Source organism: Scyliorhinus canicula, chromosome 4, assembly GCF_902713615.1.
Source record: "Scyliorhinus canicula chromosome 4, sScyCan1.1, whole genome shotgun sequence".
NCBI lineage: Eukaryota > Metazoa > Chordata > Chondrichthyes > Carcharhiniformes > Scyliorhinidae > Scyliorhinus > Scyliorhinus canicula.
In genome coordinates, this window is record NC_052149.1 from 182,075,766 (window position 1) to 182,089,222 (window position 13,457).

The 13,457-nt window shown below is 46.9% G+C and overlaps 1 protein-coding gene across 1 annotated transcript in view; it reads right to left on the bottom strand.

The window, feature by feature from the left end:
- Positions 1-13,457, bottom strand: part of LOC119965205 (glutamate receptor ionotropic, delta-2-like) — a 591,162-nt gene that overhangs the window by 71,381 nt on the left and 506,324 nt on the right. Inside the window, exon 13 of the mRNA XM_038795644.1 lies at positions 4,664-4,859. Within this exon, the coding sequence (XP_038651572.1) occupies positions 4,664-4,859 (196 nt within the window). The remainder of the gene's footprint in view (positions 1-4,663; positions 4,860-13,457) is intronic.

The following is a 13,457-nucleotide window of genomic DNA, read 5'->3' on the forward strand; positions in this document are numbered from 1 at the left end:
CCTGGACCAACGATCTGTACACTTATTCTGTCACTTTAAATAGGATAGTGGCAAGTCTCACTCAGGCTATCCAGTGCCTCAGTGAAATGCTGCAACAGTCTCTCCAGCTTTTAGTTAACAGAGAAGTACAGGTGGACCACGGGACGAAAGATGAAGAAAGGGCACAAGGAAATGTGGACTTTACTCATTGGCTTCCACTTCTCATCGCACACTCTGCACATCTCTGTCTCCAAGACCTACATGTTGCCTCCTGCCCCAGTGACCATGGCTGCCCCTTGTTATAACCTTGGTTGAGACTATGAATGTGTTGGTTTATTTTTTTTAAGAATCTAAACATCCAAGTATTTACTAAAATAATGAAGCCACAAGGCTTTCAAAACAAAAGAATTTTGCTGCACAAAATCAAAGGACATGAATACGAATAATTTTTTTTTAAAATCTTTATTGTCACAAGGAGGCTTACATTAACACTGCAATGAAGTTACTGTGAAAAGCCCCCAGTCGCCACACGCTGGCGCCTGTTCGGGTACACAGAGGGAGAATTCAGAATATCTAATTCACCTAACAGCACGTCTTTCGGGATTTGTGGGAGGAAATTGGAGCACCTGGATGAAACCCAGGCAGACACGGGGAGAATGTGCAGACTCCGCACAGACTGTGGTGACCCAAGCTGGGAATCGAACCTGGGACCCTGGAGCTGTGAAGCAACAGTGCTACCCACTGTGCTACCGTAATCACAATTCATATTAAATCGTTACGTTAAAATATAACAAAAGTGTCATGAACACGGATGTTTATACTTCAAACTGGATTTCTTAATTCAGTGTTTCTTCTACACATTCAATTACTCGCTCAATAAGCTCAATCAGGTACTCATCAAAAGTTAGAAGGTTTGTCTGAGTATGGTTTCAAAGATTTCTTTGGTCTTTTACTTTTGGCAAGGTATTTCTTTCAAATCTCCTCCAATTCTCCCCATGGTTGTCGGCTCTCGGTTCACAAGTGTTGCTGATATTGTCACCTCGGGTCAGAGCTCCCCTGGTTCTGATGTTCTTTATCTCTGGATCTTGTATCTATGAACTCTGACACTCTCTCAGCTTGGCTATCCCAGAAGTGCAACTTACTGTCAGTAAAGTCCTTCATTTGTCAAGTATTCTACACCTTTCCAGCCAGCACAGAATTTTCAACAGAATTCTGCTTGAAACTTTTTCTGCCCTCAGTTTGTCCTAAAACTAAAAACTGGCTTGTAAAGGACTCCTTCACCCCTACAATTCTCTCCTGTTTGACTTTTTCCCCCCTTTATCAGTTAACTCTTAGGCAGTATGGTCATATGATCATTCACTAGAAGCAAGAAATCTTTCAAAGAAATCTAGGGCGCGATTCTCCGCTGCCCACGACGGGTCGGAGAATAGCGGGAGGGCCTTCCCGACAATTTTCACGGCCTCCCGCTATTCTCCCCCCCCCTCCAGCCGCCCCCCGACACGAATTGCTGCTCGCCGTTTTTTATGGCGAACAGCGTTTCTCCGCAGGCCGATGGGCCGAATACCGCGGAGTTTACAGCCGTTTTCACGGCCGCGATCACACCTGCTTTCAGCGTTCGTCCCGGACAACCATGGCACCGATTGGCACAGCCGCACCACGGCCATGCCAAGGGTGGCATGGGCCTGCGATCGGTGGGCACTGATCACGGGCAGCGGGTCCGATACCCGCGCAATATTTGTTCTTCCGCCGCCCCGCAGGATCAGTCCGCGGGGCGGCTGAGGGGCATGACGGCCCGCGCATGCGCGGGTTTGACGCGTCTGCATGATGACATCATCCGCGCATGCGCGGCTGACGTCATCGTGCGCGTCAGCCGTCGTGACGCTTGGCGCGTGGACTTAGCGACGGTCGCTAAGGCCGCGATGCCGTGCTTCACGGGGCCCCACTGCTAGCCCCGCCCGGGGGGGAGAATCGGGTCCCGGGAGGGGGCGCGGAGGCTGCCGTGAAACACGGCCAGTTTCACGGCAGCCTTTACGACTCGCCGCATTTGCGGAGAATCGCGCCCCTAGTTCTTAAAGAGACCACCACCCCAACAAACAAAAAATAGGCATTTCCCCAAAACCATATGGATCGTCACATCCTGCAAAAGTGCAGCTGGTCTAGTCTATGACAGCGCACTCACAGGCCGAAGGACAGTGGATGAGTACGCCAGCTGTGTGAGCAATGACCAGCCAGCCTTGATCACTGTTGAGCCCACAGGGCTAGCCCCATGTAGAAATAATAGGGAAAGGAAAATACGTTTTAGTTGCTCAAAGGGATTCATTTTAGGGTTTATAACAATGTCACTGTCTCAATGCAAATGAAAATGTAAATTAATTCTTCATTTTAATTCAAGTCTCCATTGTTCTTTTCATTGTTGCTTTCTGAATTCCAAAGGGACATTAGCTTTGAGAAGAATGGGATGGCCAGTAAGTAGTGAAAGAGATCGAGGGATTTTTGACCTTGGAATTTATTTGTGTTGGGCGATTGGGAGGGCAGTGATGTGGCAATGAATTCAGCATTGGTGTCTGAACAGTGCCTTTAGGAGTCCATCTTGGGCATTTCTGACATCCAGGTGTGTGGCTACAGGCATCCTGGCCACATCCGGGTCAGCCTACTCTTCACAGAGGCCTTCAGCTTCCTCCTCCTGCAGTTCCAGTCCTCTCTGCTGTGCTAATACTGTACAAGGCGAAGCAGACCACTACCATTCTGGACTCCCTTGTTGTTGCATACTGAATGACATCACCAGATCTGACCAGCTACTCAAATCACTTCCTTGCAAGAAATGGTTTTCTCAATTGACGAATATTTTGGTTCTCATGTGGCTGCAGCTGAAAATGTCCTTTGCGGCAGTAGCAGTGCTTCTTACTGGTGTCGTCAAACACATTCTTAGAGCATAACCCTTGTTTCCAAGGACGCCTCAGCTGATTCTGTTTGACCTGCGGAAGATGTGACTGGTGCAGATTGAAGGCAGCATGACAGATTTTGCGATATCTTGGACAGGTATGCATGAATGTCTTCCGGTGATTAGTTGAACATTGATGGAAATGGAATCTCCCTTGATTGACAATGACTGCTAGTTTGCCTGAGGACACTTTCATTGCCACATGTGTGTCGTCTCGAACTTCCTGTACCTTGGGATTACAGCCAATGCAGTAACCCACTGGTCTGACTGGCACAATCAGTAGCAAAATGGACGTACGTGATGGCCCTGGAAAACATGGCATCAGTTACCTGGGAAATGCTCTTGTGGGCAGTAGATTGTGAAATTCTGCAGAAGTCATCAGCAAATCTCTGGAAAGATCTTATGGCGAAGATATTCAGTGGTGAGGTGACTTTGGTGGCTACCAACAATGTACGTTCACCTGGTCCACTGCAAGGATGGTGCTCCAGTGGGCTGCAGATGTTAGCAATGACCTATCATGAAAGCCTGAGCCAGATTGATTGCTCAAAGTAATTTCTCTCCACCTCTTTAACAGCAATAAGTGGGGTATATATAGCTCTTGTTCAAGAAGGATTTTAGTGGAAGTCCTGGAACCATCATTGGCGAACGAATTTGACTTGTATTTCAATTCATATTGTCAAAAAGAAACATTCCCAATTATGAGAGGTTTTCAGGTGATTTTTCAAACTGCGTTTGCCATCAGAGAGAACGACAATGCAGGTGCAAAATTTAGGGAGTATTGGGAGACGCAATTCTCTCCAGCGAGATCGCATTTCTCGATTTTCCCTGCCCCTCACTGGTGACGAAAAGAGGTTCTCTCCCTTTTGTCATACATTTGAATAAATTTTCTTATTATTTAATAAAAATTAATATTAATAATAAAATTAATAATGTAGCCCCCCTGCCACAAGAAGCCCTCCTCACTGAACATTCATACCTCACCGATATGACATCACATCGGCGAGGTTTATAACAGGTTTGCCAAACGAGATTCAGTTGAGGGGATACCTCCATGGGCACAAAGATAAGCATGGCCCCCGGGGGTAGAGGGACATGCCCGGGCAATGCCCTAGTACTGCCTCCTAGCACAGGCTGACACTGTACCAACCTGGCAGTGCCAACCTGAACCAGGGGTGAGCCCTTGTGGGAGCCCGATGAAGGGGGGAGAGTCCAGTTATGTGTGATGGGGGGTGGGGGGAGAGTGTGAACAGTGAGGGGGAAGTTGCAGGCATGGTGGAAGCGGGCACAAGGGGGTGCAGCGGTGAGGGGGGAGGCTCTGATGATCATCTGGTGTGGGGAGGGGTGAGCCCCCGATACCTCTGTAATGGTGGCTGGGGGGTATTCAGTTTCAGTTCTGAACGGAGCGCCCTTTAATGGTGCCTTGATCTCTGTAGAGCCAGATGCTGGCTCTATCAATTCATACTCCACCAGATTGATGGCATAAACCACGGCCACTCACTTTTATTTTCTTTAAAGAGACTCATATCTGGAGAGAAAGCTGGTCTGTGCAGCTGGATTCTGCTCACGTGCCCACATTTCTATCCAGTAAACGCGTACGTAATTCTTTAATTATAAAATACATCTAATGCAGTTTCATTAGCTGCAATTATATGTTTATAAACAATAATATTTTTTGAGACCATTCAAAGTCAAATTGCATTTAAATTGTAGTAAATAAAGTCTTGCATGCAGTTGCTCACTCACCCTTTGGATTCCATCATGAATTCTCTTCACACAGTTCTCCAAACCATTTGTTTTGTTTATCATATTCCACAAATGAGCGTATGTTTGTTCAATCTCAAATGGATTTCGACCCTTGGTTTTGATTATTTGCAATACTTCTGAATCAAGGACCGTTCCATATGGAACATCTGTTTGCTTGGCCAGGTCCTGAAAAGATCTGCATCATGGAGGACACAATTCTGTCAGCAACTATCGTCTACAATTGTTTTTGATATTTATTTAGCAAAATATTACAATTGCTTTAATTGCGTAATCCTCATAATAATTCCAGTAAATTAGCTTTTCATTTTGAAAATTAGTATGACCACATCAAAAACCCTATGTGCTGAAGGAGAACTTTTTAAGTTTCCTGATTAAATGTATTTTGAGTCAGATGCAATATATCTGTATCGTCACATGTAATATAACCCCAACAATTAAGTAGTTGTATTTCCTTTATGTCATACATGCATCAGTTTTTTTGCTTCCTGCATAAATGTGAGCAGCAAATTACTGTTCACAAATGTATAACTTCAGTATGGTTTTGGAAGTTGTGTGAAAAAGGCAGATTTCTCTGCTAACTCCCGACTTCCTTTCACAATGGTAAACAATCCTTGGAAACCCCTTTCCTTGGTTTCCTCCACCCACACCTTGTGAGGGGTTCATGGCCTTATTTATCACTGAACTAAAATTAAGACCGTGGAATCAGCTGCCTTTTTCCACTTCCCTCCGTTCCCCGAACGTGCTGGACTTAATGTCCTCTAAGGATCTGCTCAGCACAAACCCTGAAATTGTACTTTCTCGAGTTTATCTCCTAGCTTCTTTCATGCCCTCTCCAACTTCATTCTGTCCAGGAGACCCAGTCTCTTGACAGTCTATTGACTAAACTGCTGATCATTAACTTCCTTTTTTGGTTCCCACATCAGTTGATCTTGCTAAGAATTCATAGATCTTACATAGAATTTACAGTGCAGAAGGAGGCCATTCGGCCCATCGAGTCTGCACCGGCTCTTGGAAAGAGCACCCTACCCCCTACCCAAGGTCAACACCTCCACCCTATCCCCATAACTCAGTAACCCCACCCAACACTAAGGGCAATTTTGGACACTGAGGACAATTTATCATGGCCAATCCACCTAACCCGCACATCTTTGGACTGTGGGAGGAAACCGGAGCACCCGGAGGAAACCCACGCACACACGGGGAGGATGTGCAGACTCCGCACAGATAGTGACCCAAGCCGGAATCGAACCTGGGACCCTGGAGCTGTGAAGCGATTCTGCGATCCACAATGCTACTGTGCTGCCCGTGGGGCAGTAGCATTGTGGATAGCACAATCGCTTCACAGCTCCAGGGTCCCAGGTTCGATTCCAGCTTGGGTCACTGTCTGTGCGGAGTCTGCACATCCTCCCCGTGTGTGCGTGGGTTTTCTCCGGGTGCTCCGGTTTCCTCCCACAGTCCAAAGATGTGCTGGTTAGGTGGATTGGCCATGATAAATTGCCCTTAGTGTTCAAAATTGCCCTTAGTGTTGGGTGGGGTTACTGGGTTATGTGGATAGGGTGGAGTTGTTGACCTTGGGTAGGGTGCTCTTTCCAAGAGCCGGTGCAGACTCGATGGGCTGAATGGCCTCCTTCTGCACTGTAAATTCTATGATTATCTATGATAAGAGTTCTATCTCCGTATACTGTCCCCCTCTACTTGAAATCTAGTCATTAGCCTGCTTCTCAAAAAGTAATTTGACTATACTTGCAAATGAACGCCCCATTCCCTGCCCCATTCCCCCCCCCCCCCTCCCCCCCAAAGTTTTTGAATGTACTGCAGCCTTTTGGATCCATGCCAATCTGAAGCAGAACTCTTGCGTTTAAATCTTTGCAATCATAGAATATAGAACAGTACAGCACAGTACAGGCCCTTCAGCCCACAATGTTGTGCCGACCATTTATCCTAATCTAAGATCAATCTAACCTACACCCCTTCAATTTACTGCTGTCCATGTGCCTGTCTAAGAGTCTCTTAAATGTCCCTAATGACTCTGACTCCAGCACCTCTGCTGACAGTGCATTCCACGCACCCACCACTCTCTGTGTAAAGAACCTACCTCTGACATCTTCCCTATACCTTCCTCCAATCACCTTAAAATTATGTACCGTCGTGACAGCCATGTTTCCACCACTTGCACTGTATTAAAACAGATGGTAAATTATACCCACATGACCGTGACAAAGGTAAATTATCCCTCCTGATCCTGTCTGCAGCCTCTAAAAGGTTCTCCATCCTCATCCAAAATCTCTCCACTGTCATCCAGTTAGGTGGACTTGCATGTTCCATTCTTATCTATCTAGACTTGGGGATTCGAACCTGGGACCCTGGAGCTGTGAATCCAATCTCCACAGCCATCTGATGTATAGAATTCCACAGATTCACTATCCCCTGAGAGACAAAATTCCTCATCATCTCTGTCTTAAATGGGCAACCGCTTACTCTGAGACGGTGCCCTCTGGTCCTAGACCCTCTGGTCCTAGACTCTCCCACAAGGGGAAAGAAACATTCAGCATCTACTCAGTCAAGCCTCCTGAGAATCCGAAAGTTTCAATAAGGCCGGCTCTCATTTCTCTGAACTCCAATGAGTACAGGCCCAACTTACTCAACCTCTCCTCATATGACAACCTCTCCAAGTGAAACTTTTCTGGACTGCCTCCAATGCCAGAATATCTGTCGTTAAATAAGAGGACCAGACTGTGCCATTATTCCTGACGTGGTCAAACTAGTGCTTTGTACAGTTTTAGCAAGTGTTCCGGACACCTGGGGTAGAATTCTCCGACCCCCGCAGGGTCGGAGAATCGGCTGGTGCCGGCGTAAATCCCGCCCCCGCCGTGGCCGGAATTCTTCGCCCCCCCCCCCGGGAATTGGCGGGGGAGGGAATCGCGCCGCGCCGATCGGCGTGTCCCCCGCGGTGATTCTCCGGCCCGTGATGAGCCGAAGTCCTGCCGCTGAGATGCCAATCCCGCCGACGTGGTTTCAACCACCTCTGGTGGCGGCGGGATTGGCGGCGCGAGCAGGCCCCCAGGGTTCTGCATGGGGGGCGCGGGGCGATCGGACCCCGGAGGGTGCCCACACCGTGGTCTGGCCCATGATCGGGGCCCACCGATCGGCCGGTGGGCCTGTGCCATGGGGGAACTCTTTATCTTCCGCCGGCGCCTCGGCCTCCACCATGGCGGAGGCGGAAGAGAACCCCCCTACCGCGCATGCGCCAGTGATGGCGTCAGCGGCCGCTGATGCACGGTGCATGCGTGAACCGGCGAAGGCCTTTTGGCCAGCCCCGACACCGGGGGGCGGGCGACAAAGGCCGTTGGCGCCGGTTTTGGCACCTGTCGGCGTGGTGCCAACCACTCCGGCACGGGCCTAGCCCGTCAAGGGTGCGGAGAATTCCGCACCTTTGGGGAGGCCCGACGCCAGAGTGGTTGGTGCCACTCCGCCACGCCGGGATCCCCGCCCCGCCGGGTAGGGGAGAATCCCGGCCCTGGTCAAATCCCAACAGTGGCTAAGATATTGGATCAAAACTGCAACATTTGTTTTTTTAAGACTGTGTTGAAAGATCGATTCGCTCTCAGCATAAGAAATAGGCCTTGGTTATATTTACAAACAAAACTTTATTAAAACAAAAGAAAAACAATATTTAAACTTTTAACTTCAAACCTAACAAGAAGAGCTTACATGTATGTCTTAACGCTAACACATGTATTCCCATTGAACAGCATGTAAAATAAACATGCAGCTCTCAACTTCACTTATGCAGGCAGGCAAACTGATACCAGTATTTACAGAACATATTCCTGCTGTTAGAGTAGCTCCTTCAGACCCCTTTCCAAAAGCCTGTCTCTCTGGCAGCTTTTCATGACCTCTCCCATTGGCTTTCCAAATCCTTCTGCCGCCATCTGTTTGAAAAGGATTAATTCTCTTTCTCAGCTCTGTCCAACCCTTCATACAATGGTTCTGTCCTGGGGTATCCAGACTTAAGCTCACTATTGCTATCTGGGTTTTTGATTGCCCACTCTCATTTACATAAAACAGAACCATGATATGAATATGCAACTAATCTCCAATTTACAAACAAAACAGACCATCGGACTCTGTACTGGGCTAATTGCTGGGCAGCACGGTAGCATGGTGGTTAGCATAAATGCTTCACAGCTCCAGGGTCCCAGGTTCGATTCCCGGCTGGGTCACTGTCTGTGCGGAGTCTGCACGTCCTCCCCGTGTGTGCGTGGGTTTCCTCCGGGTGCTCCGGTTTCCTCCCACAGTCCAAAGATGTACGGGTTAGGTGGATTGGCCAAGCTAAATTGCCCGTAGTTTCCTAAAAAGTAAGGTTAAGGGGGGGGTTGTTGGGTTACGGGTATAGGGTGGATACGTGGGTTTGAGTAGAGTGATCATGGCTCGGCACAACATCGAGGGCTGAAGGGCCTGTTCTGTGCTGTACTGTTCTATCTATGCTGGTCAGATCAGAGTGTCCCAGAGGACATTGGACCTTGAGTGAATCACCCCGCTAAACAGGGGTATACTGTTCATTCCCATTAATGAGTTTAAGTCTGAATGGAACAATGTAACTCAGGCTAGGTGTGGGTGTATACCTCTGACTCAGTGCTATCCGTTTTACCCTCAGTCTGTTAACCCTTAAATTGCCCACTACATCTTTGATTCAATTTCTTAACATCTCCCTATCGTAACACAGGACTTTCCTATTTTTATATTCCATTCCCTATGAAATAAAGATCAACATTCCATATGCCTTCCCTATGACCTGCTGAGCTTGGATGCAACCTTTTTGTAAGTAACAAATACTCTCTGAATACGTCTCTGCTGCAGATTTCTGCAGTATTTCTTTTTCTTTTAATAAATTTAGAGTAACCAATTCATTTTTTTCCAATTAAGGGGCAATTTTGCATGGCCAATTCACCCACCCTGCACGTCCTTTGGATGTGGGGGCGAAACTCACGCAAACACGAGGAGAATGTGCAAACTCCACGCGGACAGTGACCCAGAGCCGGGATCGAACCTGGGACCACGGCGGCGTGAGACAGCAGTGCTAACCACTGCGCCACCGTACTGCCCTTTCGGCTGTATTTCTCCACTTAAATAATAGTCAGCTCCTGTATTCTTCCGACCAAAGCGCAAAGCTTCACATTATCTTACATTGTATTTCATCTGCCACGTTTTTGTCAACTTGCTTAACCTGGCTGTATTCCTTTGCAGATTCTTTGGGCGCAATTGAATGATCTTGTCGCACCCATCCTGGTTACACAACAAGGCCAGTAAATCTTGCAAGAGGATTCTGGAGAGATCAATTACGGTTTCCCCGTGGACCTCGTGTGGTTATTACAATTATGAAAATGAGAAGGAAAAGGTCTGATCTCAGAAGGAAAAGTCCAAGAAATTTTAAAACAAAAAGTAAAAGATTTATTACCAAGAAGAAAAGAAAACACAAGTACACAAAATAACAGTCACAGAAATAAAAAGTATCTTACAAAATATTCTCCCTAAAAACACCCTACTTTCAGATCCACAAGTAAACACTATCCAGGCAAGACCCCTTATAGATGTTTAACTATAAAAATCCTGTAATATTACCCAAGGATATAACTGCTGTCACTTGAAAAAAAAGTATACCACATTCTCAAATTCTTCCACTCTGCTGAGCAAATCCAAAAACCTTCAGAAACAAGATTGCTTTTCGCAGCCCAAAGTTTTCTGGCTTGCCTGGATGGTTTACTTAAATGTTACCTTCTCTTAGCCCAAGGTGTTTCTAGAAAGCCTTCTCTATACAGTCAACACCAAATCAGCTCAACATCGTTTTTTACATTTTGTTTTCTTTTTCATCTTTGTTTGTTCTCAGCATTTCTTTCAACTTAACTGTTCCAAGATATAAAAATCTTTAATGTAATTTCGATTGCCCTATTTTTTGGGACCAAATAAAATTTAATAACTTTCCCTTGTTCACTTGTGAAACCTTTACAAGCTGTAAAATGTTTTTACTGTCTTTTGAAATTTACCAGCTGAAACATTATGTCCCTCTCTATCTCCTGATGTAAATTTCAAAATTTTATTTATTTACAAAAGAAACAAACTTCACCGTAGCTTCACTACAACGGCATTAATTTATTTAGCACCTTCACTCCTTTCATCACACAACTCTCCCAGACAAATGGTCTTCGTTAAACTTTCTCCAGCTTAATTAAATAATTCATGCACACATACAAGCGCACACGCACACACACACGGCCTTCCTTCTAGAACAGCACAATAATCCCCCAAAATCTTGAAATAAACCATCCACTCTCACAGTTACCCAGAATCTAGAAGCAGTTTTAATTCTTCCAACTTTCTGCGGTAACAATTGCTGTGACACATTTTTGTAAGGCAGGGCAATTGCCCATCAGACGTTGGAAGCAAGTTACACCCAATATCCCATTATGTCTCGTTGTCATATTTTGTTTTACAATGCTTCGGAGGAGCGTCTTTTGACATTTCATTATGGTAAAGGCATTATTATCTAGATACAAGTGGTTGTTGTTTTATAATATTACAATTAAAATGCAACATTATCAACAGTTCACTTATCATTTCTGAGCTTTGGGTATAGACAAACCGGAAGGAAATTAATTATAGTAGATAGCTGCAATGTGGAAATAGCACTGGCAGAAGTACAATAGACTGAACAGCCTACTTCCTTAATTCTTAAATGATCCTTGAATAAGTATTCCTTAATCCTTCAAAATAAAGATGCATAATTATAAAATGCTGACTAAGTAATCCAATCAGTAATTCAGGAGAAACTTCTTTCTCCATTAGCTAACCAGCTGACTAACAAAACATCAATTTACTCTGCAGTGAAGCTGACAGGAATTTGAGAGAATGATGAATATATATTATGCCACAAATATGGAAAGGTGTGTTCAGTATCACACAAGAAGAAAAAGAAATTAGGCCAAGGAGCTCGCAAGGGAAATAGAAGATAATGTAAAAATATTAAATATAATGCAGAAATACTTTTTTACATTAGCGCATGGGGATTAAATGGATTCCACTATTCCTTGCAAGGGGCTGTGAACATCTGACACCTTCCACAGCAATTTAGCAGGAAAGATAGACCTCCTAGCTCAGTTGAGATTTTCTCAATTTTAATGTAGCTTTTTCACTCACAATTTGTGCATTGGACAGCTGGTGTATCACACGTCCCAAGATTACACTAATCCAATGACTCAATAAAGGCATCATTACCCCTGGCAGCTTGTGATTTGCTAGATTTGATGCACATCTGGTGGAGGCAGGAACCCCCATGCGACACAGCAGCTGGAGGGCTGCTGCACCCAAGACCCAGTTGGATCCCAGCTTGATGCTGAACCTCTGGAATAGGATTACAAGGAGCTGATAGAGATGATATAGAGCCACCGGGACATTCATAGGGAGATGTCAGCATCACTCCAGCAGATCCATAGCCGATTGGAGGAGTCCCAGAGGATGTAGGTGCAGGAGATGACGCTGGCAATGAGTGGCACCGAGGCTAACACTTCAACCCTCTGGCTCCAGAACCCCCAAAGGTCGCCCACCAGGGGCATTGAAAGCCATGGGGTCAGACAAGTAGGGGTCAGACTATGGCACATGACCTCTGAGAAGGCCACATGTTCTTCGTCACCAACCTCCAGCTCGTCGCCCCCCCCCTGCTGTGCCAGGTTGTGAAGGACACAACAGACCACAACAAAGCGGGCGACCCACTGGGCGGTGTACTGCAGGGAACCTCCAGAGTGGTGGAAGGCATCAGAGCCGCATCTTAAGGAGTCCGATGCACCGCTCAATGTGTGGCTGCATGGGCCTTGTTGTACTGGGTCTCTGCTTTGGTCTCCAGGCTCCGCACTGGCGCCTTAGTCAGATCCTAAGTGGATATCCCTTATCCCCCAAGAGCTAGCCGCCCATTCTGGGGTGCTGCTCGAAGAGGGCAGGGATAACCGATTGTCCCAGGGTATAGCTGTCATGGACACTCCCCAGGAAGTGCACACACATGTGCATGATCTTCATCTGGTTGTCGCACACGAGCTGTAGGCTAAGGGAGTGGAACCCCTTTTAGTCGATATAGGGCACCTCCAGATGGCGGGGTGAGCGCAGGGCAACATGCGTGGCATCTATGACCCCCTGGACCTGGGGCATCCCGGCGAAGGCGGAGAATCCAGAAGCCCGATATAGTTGCTGAGCATAGTCTATGTCAAAGATGATGCAGTATTCCGCCCGGGCATACAGAGCATCTGTGACCTGCCGAGTGGACCTGTGGGCTGTGACCTGTGAGATACCACACAGGTCCCCGCTCGAACACTGGGATAATCTTGTGGCATAAAAGTTCAGGGCTCTGGTGACCTTGACGGACACCAAGAGCAGGTGTCCATCTCCTCCATGTGGTACCAAGTTCACGAGGATATGGCATAGTGTTGCACCATCTCCTTGTTGAGGCAGAGCCTCCTGCGGCAAGTGCTGTCTGTCATTTGTTCAAAGGATCAGCGAAGCCTGTACCCCTGGGCCCTTGCAGGACTCCCCCTTGTGATCCCTCCCTTGCCTCATGGGCAGCCGGGTCCTCAGGTTGTGGGGCAGGGACCGGACTATGGGCCACTGCCTCGAGCATCTGCAGATGCTGCTGCTGCTGCCTGCATCTCCGCAGTCTGGCCGCAACGTGGAGTACCAGCATCACTAGGGCAACCTATGCATCCAGGATCCTGCATAGCATTCAATATCT